The sequence below is a fragment of the Eretmochelys imbricata genome, chromosome 10 (assembly GCF_965152235.1).
Source record: "Eretmochelys imbricata isolate rEreImb1 chromosome 10, rEreImb1.hap1, whole genome shotgun sequence".
Classification (NCBI taxonomy): Eukaryota; Metazoa; Chordata; order Testudines; family Cheloniidae; genus Eretmochelys; species Eretmochelys imbricata.
In genome coordinates, this window is record NC_135581.1 from 47,943,916 (window position 1) to 47,956,633 (window position 12,718).

General features: G+C 42.8%; 1 protein-coding gene across 3 annotated transcripts in view; it reads right to left on the reverse strand.

The window, feature by feature from the left end:
• Window positions 1-1,839: 1,839 nt before the first annotated feature.
• Window positions 1,840-12,718, reverse strand: part of SIN3A (SIN3 transcription regulator family member A) — a 54,522-nt gene continuing 43,643 nt past the window's right edge. For all 3 annotated transcript variants that reach the window (XM_077827784.1, XM_077827782.1, XM_077827783.1), the window contains 6 exons: window positions 12,290-12,459; window positions 9,710-9,883; window positions 8,465-8,557; window positions 7,964-8,058; window positions 7,145-7,352; window positions 1,840-4,662 (listed from right to left, as the gene is read on the reverse strand). In XM_077827784.1, coding sequence (XP_077683910.1) covers window positions 4,432-4,662; window positions 7,145-7,352; window positions 7,964-8,058; window positions 8,465-8,557; window positions 9,710-9,883; window positions 12,290-12,459 — 971 coding nt within the window. In that variant the 3' untranslated portion in view covers window positions 1,840-4,431. The remainder of the gene's footprint in view (window positions 4,663-7,144; window positions 7,353-7,963; window positions 8,059-8,464; window positions 8,558-9,709; window positions 9,884-12,289; window positions 12,460-12,718) is intronic.

Below are 12,718 nucleotides of genomic sequence, written 5' to 3' on the forward strand. Positions count from 1 at the left end.
CATCACAGAGTGCAAAGGCAAACGCAGTGGTTTACTAGCAGCTGTTTTGCTTGACCTAGATACAGAATTCTGGTCTTGCCTGGGAAGGAACAAGAGATTCTTTAAAACCTTTGAAAGCGTTGCAGCTTTAGGCACCAGAGAGGCAAATGCTTCCTCAGATTTTCAACCTTCAGTAAGATGTGGCAGCTCTTACAGAGACAAGCAAGAAAGTGCCTGGAGACACAGAAGGGCTACCCTGAAGTCACAACTCTTTGCTGGCCTGTCACCAACAGCTGGCGAAGGAAGCTGCACATGCTGCAGTGCTCCTGGTCTGGCCGCACCAACACGCTCGGCAGCATCACTGAGTCAAGACAGCACTCACCGAGTCAAGACAGCACTCACCAGATGGTCTGGCTCCCTGGAAAGTCCTCCAACAGCCCAGCTTTAGACGTGCCTGTGGGGCAGTGTCCCAGGACAGGCAAATCGGAGGATTTTAAAAAAATATTTTTTTTGTGCAACAGCCTCAAAACTCAAAGAATGGGAGATGGACAAATGACTCCGCTGAACTGAAGCCTGTGGGCTGCACTTCCACACATGCATCTTTGTTGGATTTATTTATTTTTTTAAAGCTGCAGTCCCAAAGGAATGTTTCGGGGGAAGTTCTGGGTTCTACAGGAGGTCGGACAAGGTTCTAAGGCCAGAAGGGATCATTGTGATCTATGACCCTTGCTTGCTAGCATCCCTAAGTTCAGAGTCCAAAAAGGATGACTTCAAAGGGAGGCTCAACGGCACTGTTGAAAATGAATCAGACAGGCTATCCAGTGAGTTAGAGCACCTTCTGACATTGCCACTATTTGCATCTCTCGGGTCCCCCTATTCATTATTAGCGGACTTGCAGTCTGTATTCAGTGTGCCTTAGCATATGGCTTTGGATACCCAATGGCAGCTGGTTGAGCTTTTCTGGTAGTTCTGTGTATTTCCACAACACAATTACCTCATGGGGCTTCCTCACCCAACAGGAAGAGACAGAGGAAAAACTATTAAACTGTTCCAGAAAATACTGAGTACAAAGTGCAATGTTACCATTTAAGCTAAAAACATTCAACGTTCATGTCAGGGTGGCTGGGTGTTTAGTGGCCCTAAACTCCATGACTGGGTATGTGACAGACCTCAATCTCGAAGCACTGGATGTAGGCAAAGGGAGTGCTGAAGACCGCTCTAAATCAAAAAAGAATCCGACTAAAGAGATCTGTTAATTTGTTAAGCAACCAAAAAGGATTGATTTGTTATTGAACACCCCTGCTGCTAACACAACAGAGGGAGAGATTTTTGACATTTCCACTGGCTGGTAAATTGTATTACCCCATTTCCTAGACTGACTCAAGGGATGGGGGCAGGAGTGGGGATGTCAACCCCTTCCCCCAGCAGCTTTAGTGGAACTGAAATTTACATGGCTGATAACTTCCTTATTTGTTCTGATCTATAGCAGCTGGAATGACCTCCCAACTCCAGGGGAAGAGGTGCTTAATTATTGGCTCGTGGCCACCACAAAATGTTGCAACTGCTACAAAATAAAGAGTTTATAACCTCTGAACAGGAATTGCTTACAAATTAGTATCTGGAATCCAGAGGTGATATCCTAGCAGATAAATTTAAGGGTAAGTCAAACATTGGTCATTTGTGAGTGTGCTAAACAGAGATCAAACTTTCAGGCGTACTATCTTCTCTCACCACCTCTAATTCTGTTTTTATTAACAGGAGCGATTCCATCAGATGCATCTCCCTCCCTTCCCTCAAGAGAGTGTGTGTCAAGATTTCATTGTGTATGATCAAGAAGGAAGAAAAATCTGTACACAATGATTAGCCCTGATATTTTAATGGAAATACTGCACTACAGTCAAGTTTACAACATTTGTATAGAAATCATCACATGGATAGGTGGCCAAGGATCACATTACAGAATACAAAAAGCAATTTAAAGTAAAAAGAAATCTTTGCTATTGTACAGGCTGGGATCAGAGCTTGGAGCTCAGAAGTCAGACATCAGGAGGGATGAAAGCTGTAGGTGAAAACCCTGCTGCAGGAGAAGATCTCCTTGTGTTTTATTGGGTTTTTTTCCTGGGTACCTTGAACAGCAGGAATCCCGCCATGTTAACCCCATTCCGCTCAAATAACATGCAGGCACAGACTCTTGGACAAAAACACCCACAAAGCAGCAGCAGCTGTTACTTCCAAGCTGGTAAAGTCTAAATCATCCAGACTTCCACTTTCAGATCAGCTTTAACATACATTGAAAAGAAACACCTGAGGGTGGGGTGAGGCGCAGGGGAGTGTGTGTAAAACCTTTGAAATGGAAGAGGACACAATAAAACCCCCTTCCTGTCTGAACACAGCAAAAGGAGGAGAAACGGGACAGGTAACTTATTGCTGGCAAACTCTGAAAACTCCCCAGTGGGCTCTTTACTCTCTTTTCCTTTCTCCATAGGAGGCTCCCATTCTTCACCATGGCTGGAACTACTCTCTGTACATTGGCTGCCAATGACTAGTGACCCTTATAGGCCATGCACTTTCACCACTCTGCTCTCCCAGGCTGCACAAAGGCTGGAGCAATTGCCCTCCCCCTGACCCTCTCTCCCCAGCTTCTCCATCTCTCTGCCATGGAAGGTAAGAACTCAGTTCTGAGGGGACAACCAGCTGTCTTGAAATCCCTGGGACAGATTTAAGAAGGGGACTTTGAAAAGCAGCAAAGCTGCATTCACAGCTCTCCAGCTGGGACGACAGAAGCTGTTCGGGCACAACTGGCAGCATTGTTTTGTGCAAGGAAAAGATGCCTCCTTTGAGGAGGAGAGACAGTGCAGTTGGGTCTGTCGTGGCTTACGAAGTCCAGGCCAACTTGTCCGAAAACCAAAATCTTCCAATGCTTAAATATCTGCCAGCACTAAACTTCTATGCTTAAAAAAATATATATCCCATTTGTGGATTTCACTCGTGAAATGCGTCACACAGCCTACCAGCCTTGCCTTTCTCTCTCTCACACACCGACCGACCGACCAACACACACACACACACACACACAGAGACACAAAGCAGCTCTAATCAAATACTGGTTTGGTACTTAGGATGTTTTCTCCAATACTGAGAGGGAAAATACATAAGCACAATCAACCCCAGCTAGGTAGCTCAGCAACACTTCCCAAAAGCGAAGGTTCTCTGAGCTGGAAGACCAGGTGGATAAAAATTACCCACCAAAAAAAAATTTAAAAGTTAAAAATTATATAATATATATTTATATATCATAACAGGCTGCTTAGAACATGATCATGTTCACCACAAAACACACACATTGCCTCTGCCTTCTCCCCTCAGATTGTGAAGCCAATAATAAAATGGTCAAATGTCCCCTCTCCCCACTGCAAACTGCATGCTGCATGGTGCCTTTCAGAGCAGGAACAGGGCCGTGGGTGAGCGAGTGTCTTCCTCAATAAGAACCAAGATGTACTTTTATTTACAAAAGAAAGGAGAGAAAAGTTTCCACACAAAAGCACTACAATGATAACTCCCTTTGGTAAAAAGTGTAATAAATGTCTCCATAGGTCTGTTTGTAGGTACTAACTCTCAAGCCACCTGGTACTATGGTACACAAGAAGCTGGTACAGTTATGCTAGCACATCAAGCATACTTCCTTTAATAAAAAAACAAAAAAAAATTGACAATATGTACATTTATTTACAAAAAAGGAAGGGGAACATGTTAAAATTGTGTTGTTTCTGCTGTGTGTGCGTATGTGTGTGAAAAGCTGGTGCATGGCACTAGGAGAGACTAGTAAACAAGCAGGTACAAAACAGTCCCACTGGCACTAGAAAGGACAGACCAATCTGAACTGGTTGAAACAGGAGTCCAGCAGGGTGAAGGAGGGAAGTCGAGGGTCAGATCCAGGAGATGGTGTTCAACATCCGGACTGCAGAGCTGGGTGACCCCATGTGAAGATCCTGGCAAACCTAAAGCAGCCTAACAGAGGAGAATCCAGTTGTGATAGGCACCTCTGGGTTTCACGACATATCTGAGCATGTAACTTTAAATGCATCACTCCGGTGAGGATGTATGCAACATCCAGTTCTCGTCCCTTGTAGCTCAGGCCATCGAGGAGTTAGTCTCAAACCTGCTGGTGCGTATGAGCTAGCTGCATTTCTCTAGGATCACTCAGTTCTGAAAAGGGTCCTTCCCTCCACAGTGCACGCTGAAGTCAGAGGCCTGTTGGCAACAGTTCCAGCTTAGGTTTGTAGAGATCCGTATTCCTAAACCGAATCCCGCTGGTCACAGGCTGTACCAGCTGCACACTAGTCAACTGGCCATGTTACGGAGATACACAGTGAGGGGAGAAAGGCATCTTCCTCGTTTCCTTGATACGCACACACACACACACCCCACGTGATCTTCCCTCACTCAGGAACTTTACGGTGTCTTGAATATTGTGCCGTATTTGACACGGTACTTGTTAATGCTCACAAAGTGCAGGGTCTCTGTATCACAGGTGGTGGTACAGGGCACCAAACCCTCCAACCCTTCTCCCATTAGCCACTTGTTTGTCTCAGCTGCCATTTCACGGGTCACATGCTCCTTGGTCCATTTGTCCACCCAGGCTTGGAACCGCTGGTGCAGCCGCTTGCTCACTCTTTCATGGGACTACAGAAACGGGAGAAACAAAACAAAAATAAAATAAAATAAAAGGCTACAGCCCCCAACATTCAAGATGACGAAACACTTAAAAAGAGAAAACACACCCACTTCCCTAGGCCGACAGATTTAGCTCTACTGGGGAACAGGCAATATAAACACTGGCCCTCGCTGACTAATCAAGGGAAAGTGTCAGTAAATTGGAGGCGCTGTATGAACAAGCAGACACAGACACTCTTATTGCCCAACTGGAAATCCTCAAAAGCCTAGTGTCAATGAAAATTAAGTCTGTGAAATCAAGTGCTCAGAAGCCATAAAATTCAAAAGTCATCAAATGTTTGTTGAACTCTGAACTATAATGTTAACTCTGCCACAGTGTATATCCTGTATATTTTATGGAATGGATTCAACACTGTGTTCATGATCAAAACAGAGACACATAAAAAATACATGTGCACCAGAGCAGAATTAAATCCTCAAAAGAAGTAACGTCCAGAAGTTCCTGACTTGACTGCTTGATTATAACCCTAACGCTGCAATAACGCTAAGCTTCTCATATCATTTCCCCCATTAATGGCAGTGTCAGGTGATGCAAGACTGTGTTCAGTCTTCAAGGCAGGTGTTTATAAAAAACAATACAGAAACATTTTCACGTGTGTGCAAGAATTCCAGCTGGAAGAGAAGAGGGGGGTGCTGAGACAGATATATTTGTTCCCAACTTCTCACAGCGCATGCACATGGCACCCCCACTAAAATAAAGTTATTTTTAGACTGAAACAGAGCCTAAGAAATTTCAAGCCAAAAAGGAATCTGAGTAAAGTTATGAGTAGTTTAATAAAGGGTTAGTTGAAGTTTAACACTGACTTAATTACTGTGGTCAGTCCCAGTAGCTGCTATACATATTCCCATAGCTGTGCTATTCTGCTAGAACCAGAACGTCCGAGTCCTGGGAAAATACGCATTGTGACGTTTCCAAGGCGGACGGATTTAAATCCACTTTTCCATTTGTATTTCAGCTATTTTCTAAAGAAAGATGCACTCTGGTTGATATAACCATTAAAACACCTTGACTTACAACTAAACAGACGCTTTACAGTAGATTTGGTACATCTGTTTGCTACCTAGAAGTGTACACCATAACTCTAAATTTAAGCAATTTATATAGCTTAACATTTTCATATTCTTATTAACTGAACACTTTTAGTATGTTAGAAAATGGTGAATCATATATTACTTATTTACTAGATAATTAACTTTTTGCTCATGTTATGTGTCAATCTGCATTAGAATGGTAACTGGAATGTAAACAAACAAATAAACCAGTATATAAAATGTATTTGTATTAAACAAGACAACCTTAAATGTTTTAGGCACAAACTTTTCTTATCAAAAGATGTTTCACGTTGACAATTAAATTTATTAAACAGAGGGATTAACTGTAGTCAGTGAATTAAACTGATTATTTCAGGTTGGTCTGGGAAAATTTTCAAATATGCCTAACTGAAAGTAACGGGGGCTTAAATTTCTAGTCTCACCTATGTCTCTTGAAAAGAAGACAGACAATCTCCTAAATTACCTAGGCTCACTAACTGTGCTATATTTTTGAAGCTTGACCTCAAAAGTTAGATGCTTTCCCTGGCTCTTTCTTTATATTAGAAAAGAAGCCTTTAATTCAAAGGCTTTATTTTTATTTTTATTTTTAAATAGTGGGTTCTGGATTCAGCATATTTATTTGTTATTTAAATGTCTTATTATAATCTTCTAAGTTTAGGCCTCAACATATATTGTATTAAATTCTGATTTCATTTTAAACGGGCTCATTTTTAAGAAGAAAAACTTGTAAGTAACAAACACTTTTTAAAAGGATTATATTTAATTAAAAAACAAACAAACCAACCAACCAGTCTTCCAATTTTTATCCATCCTGGACCTTTCTGTATTATGACATAACTGCAGCTATCCTTGTCACAAACCCAGCACTTTCAAGCAGCTGGTATATTTATTTGCAGTGCTCCGCTGCCTGGGAGCAACCCTAGACTCCCACTCTCAGTGACTGCAGGGACAAGGCACAGCTCCTTGATGAGATGAGCTTGGAGGGCTACGTCAGTTTTTCAGCATTTTAGTTCTTTGCTATCCCCCTTTTCAGGCCCACCCTAACAAGGGGGATAGCAACCAATGTGAGGTCCCCCTAGGCAAGAAACCTATGAGTAAAAGGATGCTAACAGCTGCCTACTCTAAACAGGAGAGTTTGGGAAATGGAGGGGTAGGAAAGGAAGGGTTACATCTCAGGAACATTCAGAGGAAGTTTACAGCATCCAGTGGACTAAACCATGTTGTGTCCAGTCCTCAAAGCAATATAAAGACGACTAAACATTATAGGAGAACAACCCCATCCCGGAAACTTTATCTGACTCTCCCCAGATGCCCTTTGGGAGCAAGAGGTTCAGGGAAACACCAGCTGCTCATCCCATTCCTTTCACTCAACTCCTACCTGCTGAGCACGCAGCAGAGCGGTCCTCCTGTACATGTAATCTTCCGATTTGATCACGTACACCATCTTATAGGAGTTCAGTTTGAATTTACACTCCAGCTTGTCCAAGCTCTCCACATTCTCCATGGACTTCTTACTGTTTCCCTCCTTCCCTTCCTTCTCCTGCTGCTCCCGACCACGCTGACACTTACGGATCCGCCTCAAGTTCCTGTAAACCAGAGAATCCCTGCTGGGATTAGTGCTCATCCTCTGTCCACTAGGCTGGACACATCTGGTGGCTCCAGGCCAGCCCTTCGGAACCCAAAGTATTGCTCAGAGCGGAATGGTCACAAATTAAAGTCGTTTAGGCTCATGTGCCTACCATAAGCCAACCCACTGATCTCAGCTGTTTACAGAGAGTGAGGGCCTTTCAAAGCTATTTTGCAACCAACTCCCTGCTAATGAAAAGCACTGACTCAGCACCTGCTGCACTCAGCTAGAGGGCTATTGTAAGCCAAGGCAGGATTGCCAAAAAAAAAAAAAAAAAGGGGGGGGGGGGGCTGGTGACTCCCCAAACCTCTGACCTCCCTGCTGCCTGTGGACTATGCCCTCTCTCAGTCACTGGAGAGCAGGAGCCCAGGGTGGGCTCTTGGAATAAACAGCAGCACAGTGTCTTTATATGCTACTCCCAGGTTAATGTCTTCTAAAGTGGCAGAGTACTAAAAACAAACAAGAGACTGCAATAGCCAACACTGTGATCTAGTAAGATTTTCTCCCCCTGCTGACATGGGTACTTGTGGTCTGTGTGTCACTTTTCACAGCCACAGCTTGTTCACTCACCTTGGTAGGAAGACCGGCTTTTGGGCCAGGTGTTCCCGAAGTTCAGGAGAGGTAGAATCAGAGTTGACATACCGCTCTACGTAGTCTGACCAACGCTGAAATTGGGCACAGAACACAAGGAGTTAACCAACATCTGCCAAATCAAACAACTCAAACCCAACTCTGAAGGGGTTAGGTTGGAAGTGGATGAAAGAAAAGCAATCTTTGGAGACTCCATATATTTCACACAGGTCCCACTCACTCTCCCCCCATGGACGGACATGCACCTGTACTGTCTGGTTTTTTAAATTGTTAATGAAAGAGATGCCAACGAGGACTCTTCAACCCAGTTCACTGAGTGCACTGTGTCACATAATGAATGTGTCCTGTAGAACTAGAAGCAGGTCATAAACTATAGCATCTGAAACACTGACAGCTCTGCCATCTTTAACCAGTATACCCCTGTTTAAACTTTACAAGCTTAATAGCTGCAGCTGAACTCCGAGGACAATCTGCTCTTACCTCTGCCTCTACAGGGTCATCTGAGTTCTCCTCTTCGGTGTCCAGCAGCTCGATGGTTAATTGGACCTGGCCTCTGCTCTGAATGAACATCAGCTACAAAACAGAATGTGGAAGGGGACTTCGTAACAAATTATTCAGAAAAATGAATCCCTTTCCACCAGGGAAAAGAACACGGAAGGAGTTTTGACAATGAGTGGGAAGTTCTAAATCACTAAGTAGCTAATCTAACAGAGGGTAGAAGGAATAAGGTTAAAGAAATTATTCTACGTATATCGGCAGAAGAGAATTCCTGGACAGAGAACCATGATATGCTTAAAGAGAGCTGGAAGACAAAAGCATGAACTGCTGTAGTGAACAGTTGGTATTTTATTAACAATCAGACAAAATCTCTGTTACCCACAAAGTTTACTCAAAATTGGGATGTTTCTAAAGGCAAAGCAAGAAGCTGGACCCCTTTTAGCAGCATGCTGTTTTCTGATCAATTTGTGCAGTTTCAGTTCTTTGCTTCCCTGTTTATTTTGAGACTCTCAGTGGGAACACAGAGACACCCTATAAATATCAAAGCCATTATCAATGAATTTCACTAGTTAAAGATGGGCCCGGCCACTTCTGATTTCACAGTGACGAGAAGTATGGATTTGATTTTAACTGTGAGTCAAGTTTATTTAACGCATAGGTAGCAAATATTAGTAAGAGACCATTACAGTCTACAATGGATGAGATGGAAAAAAGGTGGACAGCTCCAGTGACCCACAACAGAGGAGGGAGAGAGAGATTAAAAACCTAGTGACAGCAATCAATCAATACAGTATTACTCTGGTTTTGGGATACTGAGAAATACAGAGAAATCCTAGCTTTACTTCAGGATATGTATTTTTCCATCTTCCTTGCAAATGCCCCATTTCCGAGGAACTCTTTATAGAAATATTTATCTGTTTTTTCTGTACATTCTACAGTTCCTGTCTGGGTTTTATGCAAGCCCCGCCAAGGGCTATATTAAAACTGACAGTCACAGAGCAGGTACCCAGCAGCTCCAGGCTAGAATGCACAATCAGATCTACCTGTCAAGCTCTATGAGAGCTGTGGAGCACACAGGTGTCCAGAGGTCCTTGGGATATTTGGATAGTTACGTAAAATGAAAAGCTGAGCCCATTCTCCTTTCTCAGCGAGCCTTCATACTTCCCCTCCTCTCTCAGCAAGCTCATCCAGAGTCCTCCTCCAAGTGTCAGCAGATATGGTTTTTACCTTGAAACAGTTCTCGTCCGACATGAGCTGCTCGGCTTTGCGCTGGTACGTGGCCTCCACAAGGGTCCGAGATGATTGTGAGGACAGCAGGCCTCCAGTAGCTCCATTGTTATTCTCTGACAGGTAAAGGTCTGTCACCTGCACACAGATCTCATCGCTCACTATGTGCTGAAGCTGGGAGCAGGAAGGACACGGAGAAGAGGAGTTAGTGAAGAGGGTTTTAAATGCCTCTGGATTTGGTGCACTGTATACTGCAGTAGCTCCCTTTCCCCAACCCAAGACAGTCAGAGAGCTTTGCAATAGTGTGCAGAATGGACAACCTGCCTTCTGCAGTCAGGCAGTAGACAAAACAGAACGCTAAGAAAATCTCCAAAATAAACTTCTCCATGTGGCATCAAGCAGAGAGTTTGACATTAATCAAAACAAGCAAGGCTGAGCCTTCACCATCTGCCTGCACTTCTATACTCAGAGTTTCTGAGCCCTTTATTACAGAGATGTCCTTCTCGAGATACGGTGATCACAACACAGAATTCCAGCTAGCTGGGGGATTTGTTAGTTTTATGCAAACACTTATGTCGAAAACTATAATTGATAAGAGGGAAACCATTTTATCTCCCCTGCATACATATACGCTGTGGCAGAATTGGTCAGATTTCCAGTTCTTCTCCACTATGCAAGTCTCATAATCAGCTAAAGAATATGTCCATCAATGCAGATTAGAAATGAACATACCCTTAAAAATTCCTGCTTCAAACCTTTGTCTGGTCAAACCGCAGCAAAAAAATTCTAGCCATCTAAGTATTAAAACTAAAAAAACAATTATTTAGGTTACGAACATAGTAGCCTCTTCTATTGTGAATTACAACTACATCCATTGGAAAACATCATGTCCTTTAAAATAAATAATGATGCTGGCAAAGTACAGTTACACATACAAAGTAACTACAGATAAATAACCTTTAAGTAAGCATTATGAAGGAAATGCCTGACAGCTGGCAAAGATTTAGACCATCGAGGTACGTGGGAAGGGCTTGTTAGGCAGTTCTCTTGTCATGAAATCGACACCAAATTCAAAGGTTGATTGGTTGGTTGGTTGTGGAGGGGAAATTAAAAATAATTAAATCAAATTCTAATCCTTAATTATTTCCCAAAAATTAAATAAAGAGCCGGTTGGCTTCCAATTTCCTGTCAAAACTGAAATTAAGAACTTATTTTTAGCCCTACCTTTATACTCTAATTTGTGCTTAACAATTCTCCAAAGAAATGGGATCATCAAGGTAGCCAGCATGTGAGGGCTCACACTTGGGCTTACAGAGTTAAAGTGACAACTAGCAGCTGAAATCAACGAATATACCAGGTTCAAGAGCCAGCCAGTGTGTGTGCAATCCAGAAGGAAATTGTTATTCAAAAGAAATACAGAACCTTTACCAAGAGTCCTTACAGTTTTGGTTCTTGTGTTTACAAATGCTTCAGGTTTTCTTATAGCAAGAGAACACTTCAAATGTGGTCCCATCTGATATGAGGCACCTTTTGAATAGCTGAGGACAGTCTGCACTTGGTAAGGCAACTCCTACCTTTTCATGTGTTGTATATTTATACCTGCTTACTATATTTTCTACTCCATGCATCTGATGAAGTGGGTTATAGCCCACGAAAGTTTATGCCCAAATAAATTTGTTAGTCTCTAAGGTGCCACAAGGACTCCTCGTTTTTACTGATACAGACTAACAGGGTTACCACTCTGAAACCTGCCTTAAGAATGAGGCTTGAACCTACCTGAGGAGTGTATTACAGTCACACACTAGGTGGACCACTTATTACAACACAGTGGTAGCAGCACTATCTTTCTGAATGAGGAGCTTTACTATAATCCCCCTGATTATTGGATCACTTGATGATTACCTGGTTGTGTTCATTCCCTCTGAAGCACCTGGCATTGGCCACTGTCAGAAGACAGGATACTGGGATAGATGGACCTTTGGTCTGACCCAGTATGGCCGCTCTTATGTTCTTATGATTTCAGGCACATACTACAGTCTGAAAAAAGTCCTCTGGGCTCATGTTATTCCTGCCCTCAAGACAGACGTGTATTTTAAACAAAACTCTATCTATTTGAATAGTCAATCTTTTTGCTTTCTATAGAAGGTTTACAAATCTTCAAAAACTGGCATTTTAAATATTGTTAAGCACACTTAATCTAGCAACTTCTTTGTTAAAGCAACATTACTTGGGGAACTGTTGTTATGCCAGATACATGTACCTTTGAAGAAGCTGAAGAGGGGAGACAAAGTACCACAAGGTAGCTGGGTAACCTAAATATCCGTACACACCTTGTTGAACCTCATCACTTAAATACACTAACACTTATCCTGCCCCATCTCCAGAAATATGTTAGAGACACAGGAGGAAACCCCTGCTGTTCTCTCCTCCACTCTGAAATACATCACACAAATACATTTCAATATTACCAAGCTTCCTTTAAACCTTGGGGAGTGCTCTTTTGTGGGAAAGCATCAGCTACTTCCTCTTTATCACCTGGACACCACCCTTCCCTTCCCCTGGCAGTATGCTATAAGTCACCTGTCTAACAATGCTCTGGATCAGCTTGTCCATGGTAAAGGCGATGTAGGCATGAATGGTGAACATCTCACGCAGGGAGTCCTCATACTGGGATGAATCCATGTTGCCATCTAGCAGGTTCCGCACCATGTCCAGGAAAGCTGGGTAGTAATCCTCCACATCAATATCCACTAGAGAAAGAAAAGGTGCAGCATGAACTACATTGTAACACCCCTCAAAGGCAGTTCCTACAGGCCTGCTATGAGTTCTGGGAGCAAAAGGGCCACATGTTGAAGGTCTCAGACAAATTGATGAATTACCAGAATGGTCTATAAAATGAAGGACAACATTGTAAGACTTCAAATTAGAGCTTTTCAAATTAATGCCAGGTTTGTAACCCGTCAGAGACCTCATGGAGGAAGGCAGAGGTAAAATTCTCAGAACTAAAGG